General features: G+C 37.9%; 1 protein-coding gene across 1 annotated transcript in view; it reads left to right on the top strand.

Annotated features, from left to right (window-relative positions):
* FAM83D (family with sequence similarity 83 member D) overlaps positions 1-18,850 on the top strand; it is a 32,351-nt gene that overhangs the window by 11,149 nt on the left and 2,352 nt on the right. Inside the window, exon 2 of the mRNA XM_044661568.1 lies at positions 16,493-16,660. Within this exon, the coding sequence (XP_044517503.1) occupies positions 16,493-16,660 (168 nt within the window). The remainder of the gene's footprint in view (positions 1-16,492; positions 16,661-18,850) is intronic.

Below are 18,850 nucleotides of genomic sequence, written 5' to 3' on the forward strand. Positions count from 1 at the left end.
TCCAGTCTCTATCCCAACTCCTATATCCTTGTCAGACCCGCCAACTAAAAATGTTGCTTTCATTAAGTTGCTTTTCCTGTTTGAGAACCTGTGTTCTTCTCCCTCTTGTTGCTCTGAACATAAAGTCCAAACTTTGCCCTGACATTCAAGGCTCTCCATAATATAACCCCTCCCTGCCTCTCCACCCTTATTGCCTATTCTAGACAAATAGGTCTTCTCACATCTTTCAAATTCACTGTGTTTTTTCCCATTCCACGCTTTTGTTTCTTTTGCCTGACATTTCTAGCCTTGCCTTATTCTGTTTCCTTAAAATTTTAATTCATACTTCGGGGTCCTAAGGTGTGGTATCTTGGGCTTGGAATCAGAAGAAGCATTTGAGTACCTGCTTCACTGACTGAATTGTGCCAGCCTTAGTGGAACTGTTAAGAGGTAGTATGTATACTCCTGGAGGTCAGAGACTGGTTAACTTTTTGTTCTTTTTTGCCTCAGTGCCTCCAGTGCCTAACACAGAGGTTGGCATGTTGTAGGCACTTTAATAAGTGCTTGTTGAATCAAACTGAACTAGCAAACAGCTGTGGCCTCTTGAGAATAGTCTTGAGAAATGAGCCTCCTTTTTAGGTAATACTAGAAGGAAGACAAGGATTCTAAGAGATGAAGATGAGCAAGGACTCATAATCCTGTTCCTCACAGATTGGACACTCTATCTCTTGCCTCTGCATCTACACAAACCAACTATCAAATGTACTTCTTCCTCATCCATCTCTTGTCTTCCTTCAAGGTTCAGGTCAGGTGCTATCACCCCCATGAAGCCTTCCTATGTTTCCCTTTCTCTCTACCTCAGGTTGTTAGAGTTCAGAAACCTTGGGACCAGCTTAATGAAGCCAATGCCATTCTTTCCTCCCCTAAGAAAAGTGTTCTAGAAATGCAAATTTTTCCTTTATGGCTGCCTGGCTGAATGTAGATCAAAGATAAAAGTCCAGCCCTGAGGTTTGGGAGGAGGAGGGAGAGAGGAAAGATGAGATCCAGGCCAGAAGAAAAATAGGCAGCTTTGCCCCTGCAATGAAATTGAAAAAGGAAATAACTGAGGTATGTGAGAATTCTCTCATATTTATATGCTCTTTTTGGAAGTAGAGTATAAACTGACAGTTTGAAATGGAATAATCTTAAAGAAGGCAGTCTGATAGAAAACAGTCTCTTATCATCTAGTCATATATTCCCAGTGAACTATATACAGGGCTAAGGTAAGAAAACAGCAGAGGATTATCTAAGAAAGAGCTGATCTGTCATACCTGTACAAACAAACTATACAAAAGTGAAACAGAATTCTTCCTGTTATTTTCACCCGTAATTTTGGTCTATCCCCTTGGTGAAATGCAAACCAGAATATTTATGAATCTCTACTTTGAATATCTTTCCCTTCAAACAATGTATCTCATGGACAATGGCTCCCCAGAGCCTGTAGAATAAAATGCAAAATATAGCCTGGCACTTAAAACCCTTCACAGTTTGGCTCCATCCTACCCCTCTGGCCCTATTTCCTGCTATTTCCTTTTGTAGACTTGTTTTGGCCATTACTATCAGTTCTTCAGTTTAAACCTCCCATCTCTTGCCTCCTCTGTGTATTTACACAAACCACCTCATCAAGGATTTCCTTGTTCATCTTCACCTCTTAGAGTCCTTGTCTTCCTTCAAGATTTGGATCAAATGCTACCTCTGCTGTGAAAGCTTCCATGATTTCCCTCTTTTCCCTCTCTCTACAAGTTGTCAGCATCCTCTTATTCCACAATTTTCTTTATTCTAGGCTTAAATGTGCATGGATTGTGCCATTCGCATTCCCTCCTTTACTTCCTCCCTCCTACAAAAAGCTACTTGTGGGCAGGGACTATTTCATTCTTGATTTTGTATCTCTTTCTCTTGGTATAGAGTATATTTGTATTTTGCTCAATGGAATTGCAGTGAAATTGTATTTGTTGCACAAACATATACATATAAGTGGAGATTTAAGTTCAGGGTATCTACCACTTAGTGAACACTAAATGGAAGCCCTGTATTCTAATGATGTAGTGGTTATGGAGGTCCCTATACTAACTATCTGGTATCCCTAGAATGAGGGAGGGAGGGATAGGGTGACATTTGAACTCATCATGTCCATGTGGTCAGTCTTTAGCTGTCTGACTGGAGCCACATGCTCCTCTTCAAAAGGGGCCCTTTTGTTATGACCTCAACATCTGGGATCCTTTTGATAATTTAGGGGTTAGTAGGAGTGATAATTATTGATGAGCAAATTATCTACTACTGTAAGCAAGAGTGCAGACCAGTTGAGTAGCTATTGAGGAATCTTGTTGGAGGCCTCCACAGATGATGGGCAGTGCCTTGGTTCACCTATAAGTTACACAACTGATCCTCTTATCTACAAAAACAGGATTTGAGCATAGTTATTAGTTACTCTTTGAATAAAATATTCCTAGAGATCTCAAGTGAATCACTTGAGATGGCATCACAATGGTAAGGTAACTACTGAACTGAAATATAACCATTATTTTTGTTTCTACAAAACCTACCATTTTGTACAATCTACAAAAACTGCAATCTAAATCTATAGTTTCATTGATGATGCACTACTTGTCTATTCCCCAAAGCTCTTATACAGTTCATAACCATCAGTTCCCATTTCCCAATATTTTTTCCTTCCCTTTGTGTTAGATATTAAAGTACCCACTCCATTGCTCTTTGATTCCTATACAGACAAGACAAGATTCCATTTATATTTCCCATAGCCACCCTTTTTTTAGGTACTTGTCCCAACTGGAGTATTTCAAGGATCTATGAGGAATCATGAGTCTCTGTGGATACTTCCTCCTTGGACAAGATTATAACTCCTGCACAACTCAGTGGATGGTATTTAAGAGATGCTGGGGCCCCTGTGTTCAGTTTGGAAACAAATCTCTCTGCCAGTCACTCACTCGGCTGGTCCTCAGAGGATGGACATATAATCTACCACCCAACCTCTACTTGAAGTCTTTCCAGTTTTGGTAGGCTATACCAAACTTGGTGTAGAGCTGTCAAAAAATAAAGTGTAACCCCTATTCCTACAAATTCAGTAGAAGATTTGGCCTAAGGAGGGGGAGGAAATGGTCTTTAGAGACCTTGAAACATTAAGAGAGATGTCCCAAAAAGTTATTCAGCTGTGAGGATCAATCTCACTTATTTCACTGATTTATTTAATGGACAAAATTATTTAATTTTTAAGCTTTTTAAGGGAGGAACCTTTTATTCTCCCAATAGGACTGAGATTGTAGGAGCTAGTAGGTTGTCATCATCATTATCAACACCTACTTATTGAGCATATGTTTAACTGCTTGCTGGCTGGTGATTGATGAAAAGATACTGATTAATGCTGGGATACAGCTGGGTTTGGGAGCTAACACTGAGATGACCCCAGGCATTGTTGTTCTGATAAATAGTACTTTTTCTTCCCACCTGAGACCAGGTCATCTCTAAGCTTCATTTCATAGGATAGTTGTGAAGCTGAAATGAGAACGTATTTTAAATGTTCTGCCAAATTAATAAATTAATTAATTGAATGTACACAGTCTTTGACCTAGAAATCACATTGCTAGGATAATAGACAAAAAAGGTCAAAGATAAAAAGGGAGACCAATCACATATATTCCAAAGTATTTACAACAGCACTTTTTGTGGTGTTAAAGACCTGGGAATAAAGTAGATGCTCATTAAAAAATAAGATGAAATAAAATGTTTGGCCAAGATCTATATAAATATTAGCTATTGTTCCATGATATCTTCCTAGCCCAGAGAATTGCCCTCAAACCCCTCATGGTTGTGGTCTGGACTTGTGTGACCTGAGAATAGATTTCTTCCTGAACTCTATAGCCAGAGCCAGAGCCTAAAAACAGATCTATACAGAATGGGTTAGGTTTCATGGGAACTGACCTTATATTTCCAGTTTTAGCCCAAGTGACCTTAGATTATAGACTAGAAAAAGACTCCTCTTCCCAGTTTTTTCCTACTAGTGAACAAGAAAAAATTTCAGGGAATATGAGAAAATATTTGGACATGAAATTCAAAGAATTTTGATCTCTATTGAATTTGGTGGCAAAGAGGGCAAATATTATATGCAGTGGTGTGGTGGTAGTCGGGAAGATAATAATTAGAAAGAACCAGCTTCTGGGTTGATTGTAGAACCATAGAATCGAGGGCTGGAAGGGACCTCAAGGATAATTTAGTCTGGTGATGGCAAACCTATGACACGCGGCTGCATGTGGCCGCATACAGAGAAGTATGGGGCCACAATGCCGAGGATGAAACATTTGCTGTAGTGTAGTGTAGACACTCTGTGCACTATAGATGACAATTTTACCTATATTAATTTACCTATTTTGATTTATTAAATGCAGTTATGTATTACAATTATACATTTTTGTTATTTAAACTATAAAGATAGTGAAATTATGGGTTTTTTCTCAAAGTGACACACCACTCGAGTTATGCTTGGATTTTTGGCTAATTTTTACACACCAAGCTCAAAAAGTTGCCCATCACTGATCTAGTCTAACCTCATTTTAGAGACTGAGGTCAAGTAATTTTGCCTAAGGGCATCCAGGTTCAGAATTTGAACCTAGGGCCTGATTCCAGATTTAGTGACTTTTCCTGTAAGCCTTATTGCCTCAGCTTTGTGTTTTCATATCATTGACATTAAAAATAAGTAGAAATTGCAGGCTTTAAAAAAAAAAAGTTTTTGCTACAGATTTTATTTTCCTGTTCTAAAAAGCCCCATCCCACCTATATACTTTATGCTGGAATAATTTAAGGGGAATGTATTCATGCACTCTCAGCCTCTCTTATTAAGCCAGCAATTTGTTTAATCCTCCACCCACTGAGTACCTTGTGCCTTCCTGGAGTGAGGTTGTACCACCCGGTTTGAACTGAAGCTGTCAGCCCTTTACCAAGATACCAGACTTGTCATTTATATAAAGCTGATTAGAGAAATTTTATGAAAGGTATAATGGAGAGGCTTTGCAGCAAATCCACAAAGTTAGGAAGCTACTCCATGGGAAAAGGTTTTTCTAGTGCCTTAACTCCAAAGACAGGCAATTTCACAAATCATACGTTAGAAGCCAAAGGTAAAAAGCACAGAAACTAAAACTGAGCTTTTCGTTCTCTTCAAGTAACAAGTGAACTTCAGTAATTAGCATACAGATCTCAGACCATGGAGATAATAACTGGACCAAACTCTGCCTTGGGCAGCAAAACCACATTTGGAGGATCATGGATTTTAGTTATAAGAAGCATCATGTTTTAGAAGAGACATCGACAAAGTAGAGGATGGACAAGGATGGATCTGAAAAAGCGACATGGAGGGATGAAGTTGGAGCCTTCTAGAAAGTGGGTCCACATCTGTCTTACTCCAGAAGCCAGATCTAGGACCAATGTATAGAAGTTGTAGGGAGTAAAATCTTTGACTCAGTATAGGGAAGATTTTTTTCCCCAGTTTTTACTTTTTAAATATTTTTCCGTGTTTACATGATTCATGTTCTCTCTCTCCCTCCCAGAGCTGACAAGCAATTCCATTGGGTTGTACAAATGTTATTACTTTTTTAGGGAAGATTTTTATAACAATTATAGCTATTAGAATGGGCCACAATCTGAGACAATGACCTCTCTGTCCCTAGAAGCGTTTGTCAGGGATGCTATAAAAGGGATTCCGTCAGTAAGTGGGCAGTTGAACTAAGTAAAACCTTGCCCCCCAACTGCCCACATACTGAGGTTGCTATTTCTCATACCTAAGATTCTGTGATTCCCCCCCTCCTCTGCCCTTTGTATGTATTTCATATGTTAAATGTCAAGCAGGAAAGCTCCTGAGCAATTAACTTTGGTAATTTAAGGAAATAGATTTTGGGGCCCTGATTAGTCAACAGGTAGCATTCCATATCACAGGATGTTGAGTGTAGGACACAAATTAATGTTCTACCTTTGACTAAACACCTTCCTCTGGCAGAATTCCAAGTGTATTTGTACATATACTTGTTTTAAAGTTATGGAGTGGGAGGGGAAACTGAGGCACTAAGTCAGAAATGACTGACAGAGACTTCTTGTCAACAATAACCTGAAAAAGAACTGGATTTAGAATAATTTAAGCACCCATAACATTGGATTTAAGTAATAGATTCCTTGAATGGAGCCTAGAACAACTTTTTAAATTTAACATGTCTTTATTAAGCCTCTACTATGCATGTACTATATATATATTAAACATTTACCTTCCATCTTAGAATGAATACTGTATATTGATTCCAAGGCAGAAGAGTGATGAGGGCTAGACAATGGGGGTTAAATGACTTGCCCAGGGTCACATGGCTAGGAAGTATCTAAGGCCAGATTTGAACCCGGGACCTCCCATCTCTAGACCTGGCTCCATGAGCCACCCAGCTGCCCTATATATTTATTATATATTATATTATATATTAACATATATATGTGTATATAGATATATGTATAATTTTTTTAACTCTTACCTAGAATCAATACTAAGTACTAGTTTCAAGGTAGGAGAGTGAGTGGTAAGGGTTAGGCAATGGGGGTTAAGTGACCTGCTACCTACGATCACACAGCTAGGATGTATCTGAGACCAAATCCAAACCCAGAACCTCCTGACTCCAGGCCTGGCTCTCTATTCACTGAGCCATCTAACTGCCCCCTCACACACTATACTTTTAAGTATATTGGTAGTAACACAATTGGTATTACTAGTAGTAATTCATTTTAGTATTAATAGTATTAAAAGTAGTAATAGTAGTAATACAAAAATAAAACCATTCTTTGCCTTCAAGAAGTTTACATTTCTCTTAGGAGGCATGAACTGTATAAAAATACATACAAAGAAAATATTTCTGTAGTTGTCATGGTACTAATTCAGATGGTAGGTATGTATGTTCATTAATTCGGAAACCAGTTCTGAACTTGGCAGACCCATTTTTTCACTCATATAATAGTTGTATGTTAGACACGACTGAAATCATTCAATAGGCACCAATATGTTGTAAGCATCTTGGCATAGGGTAGAGGTTCTCAAACTTTTTGCTTACAGGACCCTTTTTTAACAGTTTTAAAAAATATTAAGGACCCTGAAGAGCTTTCGGTTTATATGCTTTATATTTATCAGTATTACCATCTTAGAAATGAAACTGGTACATTTTTATTTATTTATTTTTAAACCTTTCCCTTCCGTCTTAGAATCAATACTAAATGTCAATTCCAAGGTAGAAGAGTGCTAAGGGCTAGGCAATTGAGGTTAAGTGACTTGCTCAGTATTCCACAGCTAGTTAGTGTCTGAGGTCACATTTTAACCCATATCCTCACAACTCCAGTCCTGGTACTCTATCTCCTGTGCCACCTAGCTGCCCCCAAACTGGTAAAATTTTAAAATAATTATTCAGTTAAAAAAGAGTGTTAATTATAGATCAACACAAGTATAAACTTATGAAAATAACTTCCAAAATTAAAGAAATGATTGAGAAGAGTAGCCTCCTTTGACATATTTTTTAATCTCTTTAAAATTGAACTTAATAGAAAATACCTGCGTTGTCATAATTGTTTCTGCAGTCAGTCATTGGTTGAAGTATGTGAAGAAATTTAACCTTGCACAGATATGTAGTTGGAAAGGAAAGAATATTATAAAAGACAAATAACATCTCAGTATTATTATAAAAATAGTTTTGACTTTGTGGCCCCTGAAAGTGTTTTGGGGACAGAAAGGTTTAAGAATCACACATCAGAGCCCTGGTCATTCAGAAGTTCCACTTTCAAGTTCTACTGATGCTGTTTACTTTATATGGTTGATCTCTTCTGGCTTCATTTCATTTTTGAGGAAAGCAAGTTGAAGTATATGATGACCAGGTGGTTTCCAACATCTTTAAAACAAAATATTTTTTAAAAGAGTGACAATCGATCAAGAATATCAAGGGAAATAATGAAAAAAAATGTGAAGGATGGGGGCCCAGCAGTACCAGATATTAAACTATACTATAAAGCAGTGGTCATCAAAACAATATGGTACTGGCTAAGAGATAGAAAGAAGAAGACTTGGGGTATATGACCTCAGCAATCTAGTGTTCAATAAATCCAAAGACCCCAGCTTTTGGGACAAGAACTCACTATTTGACAAAAACTGCTGGGAAAATTGGAAAATAATATGAGAAAAATTAGGTTTAGATCAACATCTCACACCCTACACCAAGATAAATTCAAAATGAGTAAATGACTTAAATATAAAGAGGGAAATCATAAATAAATTAGGTGAACACAGAATAGTATACCTGTCAGATCTGTGGGAAATGAACGAATTTAAGACCAAAGAAGAGATTGAGAACATTACAAAATGTAAAATGAATGACTTTGATTACATCAAATTAAAAGGGTTTTGTACAGACAAAACCAATGCAACCAAAATTAGAAGGAAAGCAATAAACTGGGAGAACATTTTTATAACAAAACTTTCTGACAAAGGTTTAATTCCCCAAATATATAAGGAAGTAAGTAAATTTACAAAAAATCAAGCCATTCCCACTCAACAAATGGTCAAGGGACATGAATGAATAGGCAGTTTTCACATGATGAAATCAAAACTATCAATAAACACATGAAAGTGTTCTAAATCCCTCCTGATTAGAGAAATGCAAATTAAATCAACTCTGAGGTACCACCTTACAACTAACAGACTGGCCAATATGGCAGCAAAAGAAAGTGATAAATGTTAGAGGGGATGTAACAAAATTGGGACACTAATACACTGCTGTTGGAGTTGTGAATTGATCCAATCATTCTGGAGGGCAATTTGGAACTATGTGCAAAGGGCTTTAAAAGACTGCATGCCCTTTGATCTAGCCTGGGTTTATACCCCAAAGAAATAATAAGGAAAATGACTTGTACAAAAATATTTATAGCCGCGTTCTTTGTGGTGGCAAAAAATTGGAAAATGAGGGAGTGTCCAGTGTTTGGGGAATGGCTGAATAAATTGTGGCATATGTTGGTGATAGAATATTATTGTGCTGAAAGGAATAAAGAAATGGAGGATTCCCATGTGAACTGGAACAACCTCCAGGAATTGATACAGAGCAAAAGGAGCAGAACCAGGAGAACATTGTACACAGAGACTGATGATACATAATAGCACAGTCGAATGTAACAGACTTTTCTACCAACAGCAATGCAACGACCCAGGACAATCCAGAGAAACTTGTGAGAAAGAATGCCATCCACATCCAGAGAAAGAACTATGGAACCAGAAATTCATTAGAAAACTATATGCTCAATCACATAGTGCAATAGGGATGTGATTAGGGTTTTGATGTTAAATGATCACTCTACTGCAAATATGAATAACATAGAATTATTTTGAACAATGATACATGTATAACTCAGTGGAACTGCTTGTCGGCTTTGGGAGGGGGGAGGAGAGAGCAGGAAAGGGGGCATTATGAATCATGTAACTATGGAAAAATATTCTAAATAAAAATTAAAAAGAGAGAGAGAGAGACAATCCTGATCCCCAAGTTTGTAGTACTTTCATGCATAAATCTTTGAATTCTTCAGAAGTTGTCTTTGTCAAAAAAAAAGTTTTGACACTTTTTCCCTGCCTAAGGTCTTCCCTGTACCAAAAAAATAGTTCAATGAAACCAACCAGAACAGAGACTATATGTGACAATGTATGTAGTATTCTACATCCTAATTTTCCCAGAACTTTCTACTGAAAAAAGAAAGATGCTTTCCTCATCTGTTTCTTCAGAAGTTGTCTTAAGAGTTTTTCCAGCAAATGAGATAATATAAAGTCCTTAGCACAGTGCCTGGCAAGTAGTGGGTGCTTAAAAAATGCTTTCCTTCCTTATATCAAAGATATCACTATTTTAGACAAAAGAAAATTAATGCATGGAAGAGAGATGATTCTTTTTTTTTTCTCCCTCAAACCACTGCAGTATTGTAGTATATTCTGTAGTTTCCAATTTCCAGTGTAAGGCTGTAGCTTTTTCCATCATCCTATCTCTTGATCTGAGTTGGAGTGAGACTTATCCAATAATTACAGTAGGGCTATGTTTCTACTTTGAATGGTGGAAACCTCAAATTTGCCAACCTCCATGTGGTTCCTCCCCTCTAAGTCTTCTCTCGCCCCCCCAAAAAAAACTTTTAAAAAGTGAAAGTGGAAGCAGAAGAGATTTCTGCTAGGGCTGACTGCTTCCACAGGTGCACTTCTAGCCCTTCACAAGAGAACCTCCGATTGCAGTTAACTCAAACAACAGAAAATGAAACTTCAGATGAGGGGACCCTACTGTAATTGAGAAATAAAGGTCAGAATCCTTAACTTTCACCTTCATAACAAACAAGAAAATACGTGGCTCATAGATGTCATTGTTAAACTTATATAAAAATCAAGGCCCTCCCTGAGTCCTTGATCATCAAATCTATAAACAGATCAGTAAATAGTTCAGCCAACTTTGTTAACATTAGTTATAACTTGAAGGATGTTTGTAAATCTATCTTTTTCTAGAGAAATCATCAAATCCCAATCCTTTATCTGCAAAATAGGGGTTGGACTAAATGATCTTTAGGATTCCTTCCAGCTCTAACATTTTATGATCCTGTGACCTAAAAGAGCGGGTTCTATCTTGTATGAACAAATGGGGAAATGGAGTGTATTCTCAGAGTGGGGTGCGGCATGTGCTAGGCTCTTGAGGGTGGAGCATTCCTTTTGCTTCTCTTCCTTAGTCTTTGTTAGACCTCAGGTAGTGGGAATTATGTCTGATTTTTATTCTAGCCTAGAGTTTCTCATGTGGTTTTAGTCAAACAGTTTGAAGCAATATGACCAGATATTCCCAGGAACACAAGATGGGGTTGGGAGGCTGTAAGGAAAAAAGATTCTTTTATCAAGGTTCTACAAACACCCGGCCAAGTTTATTTCATATTCTGGTCAGGCATGAGTTATCTCATAGGTATCTAGCTAGACAACCAGCAAGAAACACCACCCCTTGTGAGAAATGGATCACTTTCTAATGAGTATCTCTAAGACTAGAATTTGCCGCTTAGTTAGCCATCTTTATGCTTATTAGGTTTTAAGGTACAAACAAAATGGAGAAAGAGGAAATCTTTAAGACCCCCAAAGAGACCCAGTGGAGTGCGTGGGCTGACTTTTAGATCTGTCTTTCACAGTCCAAATGGGAGAGGGTGTAACATTTATGAAGTCAATGAAATTAATAGTGAGCAAGAATCTAATGCTTAATATAACATCATGGCATTACTCATGCCGTTGTTCTATTAAATGACAAGTCAATATTTGATTTGGAAAGAAGGTTGCACTTCTCCTTAGATCGCTTTTAGAGAAGCCCTACTATTTCCCAGTTTGTTTCAAAACTTGGCAGTTATTTCACTTTGAGGAAATCAGTTATTCTTACAAGATTAGAATCCGAAGCCACTCAGGTCCCTTCCTTGCCTGGGGGGCAGGAAAATCTATGGCCAAGTGCAATGGAACTTTCTTTACCTTTTTCAAAAGATTGAGGGCAAGCATGGGTGAATGACATCCAAGAGATTCAAGTGATGTGAAGATGTTGATGCTGTGAGGCCTAATTCCAAGGTATTTTTAAAAAGAATAAAGCTTTTCATGATAGTATTTGAAGGCAGTGATCCAGGAATAACATACCTGTGTTCTTTAAGTCAATTCAGCAAGCATTTATTAAATGGATAAGTAGATCTGGTTAGATAACATCACAGGAGAATTAGATAGGTGGTGGAGCGGTTAAGTGAGGAGGCAGAAAATGAGAGATCACAGAATCTTGACATTTGGTCCTTACTTTTATTCCATAATTGATTTATATTTCTAATACAATATTTATAGGCTGCAATTGAAAACTTGAGAAGCTGTTCCCAATTTAGTAATACTATCCCATTTCCTACTCACACATTTCTAAGTCCTGTCTTCCATTTTGCTGGAACCACCACTTTTTAGGGTACTGTCCAGGTTGGAGGAGGTAGTGAGGAGGAAGATGACTGAAGAGAATACTTAATTTTCCCAGACCTGGGCAGAGCAAGAAATTCTAGGCACATGGCCAAAGTAGACAAAAGGCCTCTGTTTTTGCTAGCAGATTGGTAAGACAAGCAGCCAAGACCTACAGCTTCCAATGAGTGTACTGAAAATGCAGCGTTAAGTCTTTCTTAATTTTGGCTTTAGGCAAGTAGTTAGCTCTCTTTGTATGGACTTGTAAGGGTGTTTGGCATGTAAGCAGCACCTACACAGCCTTGTTGGAAAGTAATCATATGCCACCAGGTATTGTTCCTGTGGAGGCCCAAAAGGACGTGACTAATAACTTCAGGGCCAGTGCTAAGTCTTGTCAGCAAACTGAAAGCTTTTAGCTAACATCCCCTCTGGAGAAGCAACAGAATATAGTGGATAACCCAGTCAGGAAGGCCCAAGTTCAACTCCTACTTCTAACATTTTCTGACTTTGGGGCAAGATTTGGCAGGATTGGGACAAGGTTCTGATTTGGGGCAAAACATTTAATCTCTCAGTGTTGAAATCCTTTCTCGGAGGCCAAATTATCTCCTGCATGACTGAAGGGAGTTTCTATGCTGGGAGTGCCCTGTACGACTAAAACCACAGGTCTAGGACCTGTTCTGTCAGTCTTCTCCTCCCCTCCACCAACATGCATATAAAACTATGAATTGATTCAACTATTTTGGAAATCAATTTGGAATTATGCGAGATTATTCATCTGCTTGTCTATCCAGAAGTCTTCTGCTGGGAACTATTTGCCCAAGGAGATTATTGACAGAAATGACTCTTATTTTCACATATGCTAATATTGGATCTGTGAATTAGTTTGCTAATTCTGAAAAGCAATTGAGACTTATGCTGATGTCTATACCTTATTCAAAGAAGTCAAAGATAAAAAAGGAAAAGTTTCATATCTGTCAAAATATGTATAGTGGGGGCAGCTGGGTAACTCAGTGGATTGAGAGTCAGGCCTAGAGACGGGAGGTCCTAGGTTCAAATCTGGCCTCAGACACTTCCCAGCTGTGTGACCCTGGGCAAGTCACTTGACCCCCATTGCCTACCCTTACCACTCTTCCACCTATAAGTCAATACACAGAAGTTAAGGGTTTAAAATTAAAAAAAACAAAAACAAAAACAAAAAAATATGTATAGTGGCACTTTTTTTCTTTAGTAGGAAAGAACTGAAAACAAAGTAGATGCCCATCAATTGGCAAAGGCTAATAAATTGTAGTATATGACTGAAATGCAATATTACTGTGCCCCAAGAACAGATGACCATGAACAGAGAAACATGGAAAGATGTACATGAACTGATTTAAAGTCAAATAAATAGAAACAGAAAACAATGTGCATGCTGATTACTGAAAGAACAACAAAAATACAAATATGAAATTATAATAATGAAGCCAGGCTGCCACAAAGAATAGAGGAGAAAGTACATCCACTTTCCTTATTCACAAAAGGGGAGTGTCTATGGATATATAGCATCAGTAATGACTGATTATTTTGGTTAGTTTTGAAATGAGCCCCCGACCCCTTTTACGTTTCATTGTTACAAAAGATGGCTTGGATAGGGGAGAAAGGGAGGGATATATTTATTTGGAAGTTCATGTTTTAAATCTTTTTTTTAATGATACTGTTAAAGTTTAAAGAAAGAACCCAACCAGTAAAAATATTCATAGCAGCAATACTTGTAGTAACAAAAAAAAGATGGAAACAAAATATGTACCCAGGGAATAAGGAGTGGCTGAGCAAATTATATTATGTAAATGTAATGGAATATTACTATGCCATAAGGAATGATGAATATGAAGAATTCCAAGAAACATGGGAAGACTTGTATGAAGTGAGGCAAGGTGAATAAAGAGCCAAAAAAATACACATCATGACTACAATAATGTAAATACAGACAACGTGGAGAGGGTGTAAAACTGATCAAATGTAGTAATCGTTCTTCATGTAAATAGTGTCAGAGTCAAAGAACCAATACCTTGTGTTAGCAATCTATAATCTAACTTTGCATACAGAGTACTTTATAGGGAAGTTTATTGAGGTGTTTCTTAGAATATGTCTCCTATCAAATCAAGATGTGTATGTTACTCCTCTGTCTAGTCAGGCAACCATGTAAATCCTTGGCCAGGCAGGGTAGATGTTTCCCTGAGAGACAGCCCTTTGGCACTGTGTGCTTTGTAGGTGATAGGAATGGGGGGAAGAAACACAACTCCAAATTGGCTGAGAGATCTCTGAGCCCATGACACTGTGTACAAGTGGAGAAGGGCCTTTGGATTCTGAAATTCAGATTTCTAGGAGATGGGAAGAGAGGTAAAGAGGGGCAAGCACAAATTTTTGAATGGCAAACTGGAGATCTCCCCAGCACTGGAGACATAAGGAAGTTAGATCCCAATTGGTCCCTTGATTCTAAGTGCCTAAACCCCTAGAAAACTAGGTGGTCCAACAGATTGAGGAATGGGTCTGGTGTCAGGAAGACCTGAGTTCAAATTCAATCAATCTCAGACACTTACTAACTGTGTGGCACTGGGCAAGTCTCTTAAAATTTTGTTCAGCTTTTTTCTCAAATGTAAAAGAGAAATAATAATAACACCTACCTTGAAGGGTTGTTGTGATAATCAAATGAGATTATTTTTGTAAACTGCTTGGCACAGGGCCTGGCACACAGTAGGCATATTATAAATGCCTATTTCCTTCCTTTCCTAATTATTGCTAAGAGCAGGTTCTCCACTTTGACATCTTTCCTTGGTTGAACCTAGATCTGATCTCATCCTGAAAAACTAATTTGTATCTGTGAATTCTGTCGCTTCCTTTAATCCACATATCTTCTTTGACTTGTTTATTGCTTCTTTGACACAGATTTACCTCGCTATCCATGATTGTTTTCTTGCATAACCAGCATCTTGTGAGACATAGCTGAGCTAGCAAGAGTACAAGCTAAGTGTTAACCTACCCTTACAAGCAACCAGGGAAAACCATTTTGATTTTTAAACCATTTGGACCCTAAGATTTACAGGTATTATAGGTAGATATAAGTCTAGCCTTATATACATCTTAGAAGCAGGGAGGGTGGGGGGATGAAGGAGTGAGTACCAAGCTATAGTCCACTTCTTGCTTCCCATAAAAGTGTAAGTCGTCTTCTTTGGAGATGGAGTGGGCCAAATCCCAAATTATAGAATTATATATGCTACTCATGAGCCAGTTGAATTTCTATGTTAGAAGCCAACTATACAGATATATTTTGTACATATTTTGGCCTGAATACTTTGCTGAGTGCTGGGCTAATGCAAAGATGAACAAATGATGATATGTACCTTCATGAGGTTTACAGTTTCTGGTTGATCTGGTTTTGAATCTAACTTTAGGTACTTACTGTACTGTGATCCTGGGCAAGTCACTTAACCTCCTTGGACCTCAATTTCCCCATCTATTAAGTGAGATTGGCCTTGATGACCTACGAGTTTCCTTTCAAGCTCTAAATCTGTGACCCTATAGAGAGGTCATCCTCTTAGAGGCGATCTTGGGATTTAGAGCTGGAAAGGACCTTAGACATCATCTAGTCTACTCTTCTCATTTTAGAGGAGGAAACAAGTTCAGAGAAGGGAAATAATTTGACTAAGGTTACACAATTCAGTGGTAGAGCTACTTGTTATTCTAGCTTTGGACTTTGGACTCTAAATGTAGTGTCCTTTTACCATTTTGCCTTTCTTTACAGTTGATGTCATTACCTAGAGATGAATGGGATGGAAATGAATCCCAGGCTTCTAAAAGGATGGTACTCCTGATAAAGGATACACTAAATCAAGGAGCAAGTGTAGAGAAGGAAGAGCCAGGTCCTTGGGGAGCATCCCAAGTGAGAGATTGGAAGAAAGGAGAAGAGCCAGAAAAGGAAGTGAAAAAAGAATGATTGGAGAGGGAAAAGGACAAACAGTAAAATGTATCACAGAAGTCAAAGAAGGGAAAAGTTTAATCAAGTTGACAATGTGAAATGACAAAGAGGTTGAGAGCTAAAGAAAGGTTGATGGAGTTGACATGATGACTTTGAAGAGAGTGGTTTTGGGAAGGGAATCAAAGTTGAATTCAGTTTGCAAGGCTTTCAGAAGAAGGCATCTATTAGAACTGGAGGTGGAGGCCATAAATTACATTTGGGGAATCTGGAAGTAAAAAGAAAATTGAAAGATAACCAGACCATACAATAATTGTCTATGAAGATCAGAATGGTTTGAACATATTTAATAAATGAAGTGCAAAGGAGATACTGGGCTTAGGAAATTGAGAGGAGGAAATGGATAATGCTGGTGGGGGGGTAGATAGGTATTGTGGGGTTAAAGTCCTCTTCGTCTGCTCTCATTTAGGAGATTCAGTCTTGACAACTAAGTGTACATCTCCCTTGCTGTGAAGTAACCCTTTTCCCCCTTGCCATAGGTTATTGCTGTGGTTATGGAGTCATTCACAGATATTGACATCTTCAGAGACCTACAAGAAGTATGTAGGAAGCAAGGGGTGGCCGTGTATATTCTTTTGGACCAGGCTCTGATCCGTCACTTCCTGGACATGTGTGCGAATCTAAGAGTCCATCCTGAACAGGAAAAGGTTTGTACCAAAGTATCTATGGTAAGGGAGAATAGATTGCCACGGATTACATTTATTCATTTATTTTATTGACTTCCTGTCTAGGAGATAGATTAATACTATAGCTATTTTAGTGAGCCATTGTCCTGTAAGCTACTTCAGAACTGATTGTATTTGTTTCTACGTTTAGTAGACTTCTAATTTCATGTGAAATTTGAGGATTTTTCCCCTTATTCTGATCACGATTAAAATTTAATACATGTTTCATATTCAAAATATATGCTTCAAGGTTTACAAAACACTATTAACTCATTTTATCCCCACAACAACCCTGGGAGGTAGGTGCTATTATTATTCTCATTTTACAGATGGGGAAGCGAAGGCAGACAAAAGTTAAATGATTTGTCCAGAGTCACACAGCCAATAAACATCCAAGGCCAGATTTTGAATTTAACCTTAATTATAACCATATTCATCTGATAATGTTAATGGAAAAGAACACTGACCCAGACCTGTGGGTTTATTAATACAGCAAGCTCCTAATGAGGAAACTCCCCATACCAGGAGAGATTGATATGTGTTCATTCTACACTTTATAGTCTTGGAGTTTCTTGGGATCAAAGAAGTTTTGACTTGCCCAGAGTGATATAGATAGTACACATCAGAGGTGAAACTAGAATCCAGATCTTCCTTATTTTGGAGGCCGTATCTTTATTCACTACGCCATTTGCTTCTCAGAAAAAAATCATATTGCCAGCAAAATAAATGAAGTTAGAGCAACAGTTTTACAATACATGAGCGCTTGGATTTAGTAAAGTTAGCTGTTGGCTGGCATCTGTTGTTTACTACTTAAGCCCCAAATATAACTGCTTTTTATTAAATAGTTCTCTTTGCAGTTTTTGGAGCATTTTTATAGGAGCTCAGGTTCATTCTGCTTCCCCATATCCCTCTTCCTTCTGTGATAAAGAAACTAAGAACAGACTATTAAGAGGTTTTTGATAGCCTGTGTTGCCATTAAAGTGTTAATGAAAGTCTTAAGTTTCCAATCCTCTTACTCAACTAAGCAGATAATCCCAGACACACAGCTTGGAAGGAAATTGACATCAAGTCTGAAAATAAGAAAATAAAGCTGTTGGAAAGACTATGATCAAATCTATGGTTTACAGCAGTGCCAGCCCCATCTTTAAGGCTCTATTGGCAGCATTGCAGCTGATGAGGACAAGTGTAGCATTAGCTAATAGACTTGAAAACCCTATTCTGCGCCACACTGCTTGTGCCATTTTTTTAATGGAGCAGACCTCTGTGCTGCTGTCCCTTAGTGATAGGCAACTCGCAGCTATATTGTAGTAAATTTCTTTTGTCAGTGCAGATAGGATTCAAAAGAGTAGCTATAGTACTGAATTAGCTTTGCTGCTTGGGAGAGGAAGGTAGGCGAGGGCTCCCAAATGATGACTTTCCATTATTTATTTGTAGCTTTTTCTAAAAGTTTTTCCATATTTACCAAAATCTGTTCCAAAATTAATTTGGGGGCTGGGTTTTTAGTTAATGATGAAGCAGATATACAAAAATTCTAATACCTTATTTGAGTGCTTTACAAATAGACTTAAGAAATAAGACTGTTGAGAGAATGGTCTGGAACACTGGAATGCAGTCCACAACACTTCCAAGTATTGCTAGAACCAGTTTAAAATGTAATTTGGTGGAGGAAGAGGGATAGCTGGGTGGCTCAGTGGATAGAAACCCAGGCCTGGAGACAGGAGATCTTGGATTCAAATGTGACCTCAGATACTTCCTAGCTATGTGACCCTGGATAAGTCACTTAACCCCAATTATTTAGTGTTTACTGTTCTTCTGCCTTAGAACCAATCCTTAGTATCAATTCTAAGCCAGAAGGGAAGGTTTTTGTTTTTTTTTTAATGTAATTGGGAAATATTTAACAAAAAAATAATAAAAATACAACAGAAGATAGAAAATGTTAAAATGTGGTTTTCTAAGGTAATACATAGTATGCAAGGATCTTTCTGTACAGTTTAGTGGCCCTGTTTCTATTTGAGTTTGACACTGCAATTCTAGATGGAGAGGTGGCATATGGCAATATGAGTGAGAGATTAGATTTGATTCTGGAGTGTAGATTGGCAATTATCCCAGATGGGTGTAGGTAGTTACCTGACATTTGTCTGCCAACAAGTAAGCCTCATTGGCAACTGTTAA

The sequence above is a fragment of the Gracilinanus agilis genome, chromosome 2, assembly GCF_016433145.1.
Source record: "Gracilinanus agilis isolate LMUSP501 chromosome 2, AgileGrace, whole genome shotgun sequence".
Classification (NCBI taxonomy): Eukaryota; Metazoa; Chordata; class Mammalia; order Didelphimorphia; family Didelphidae; genus Gracilinanus; species Gracilinanus agilis.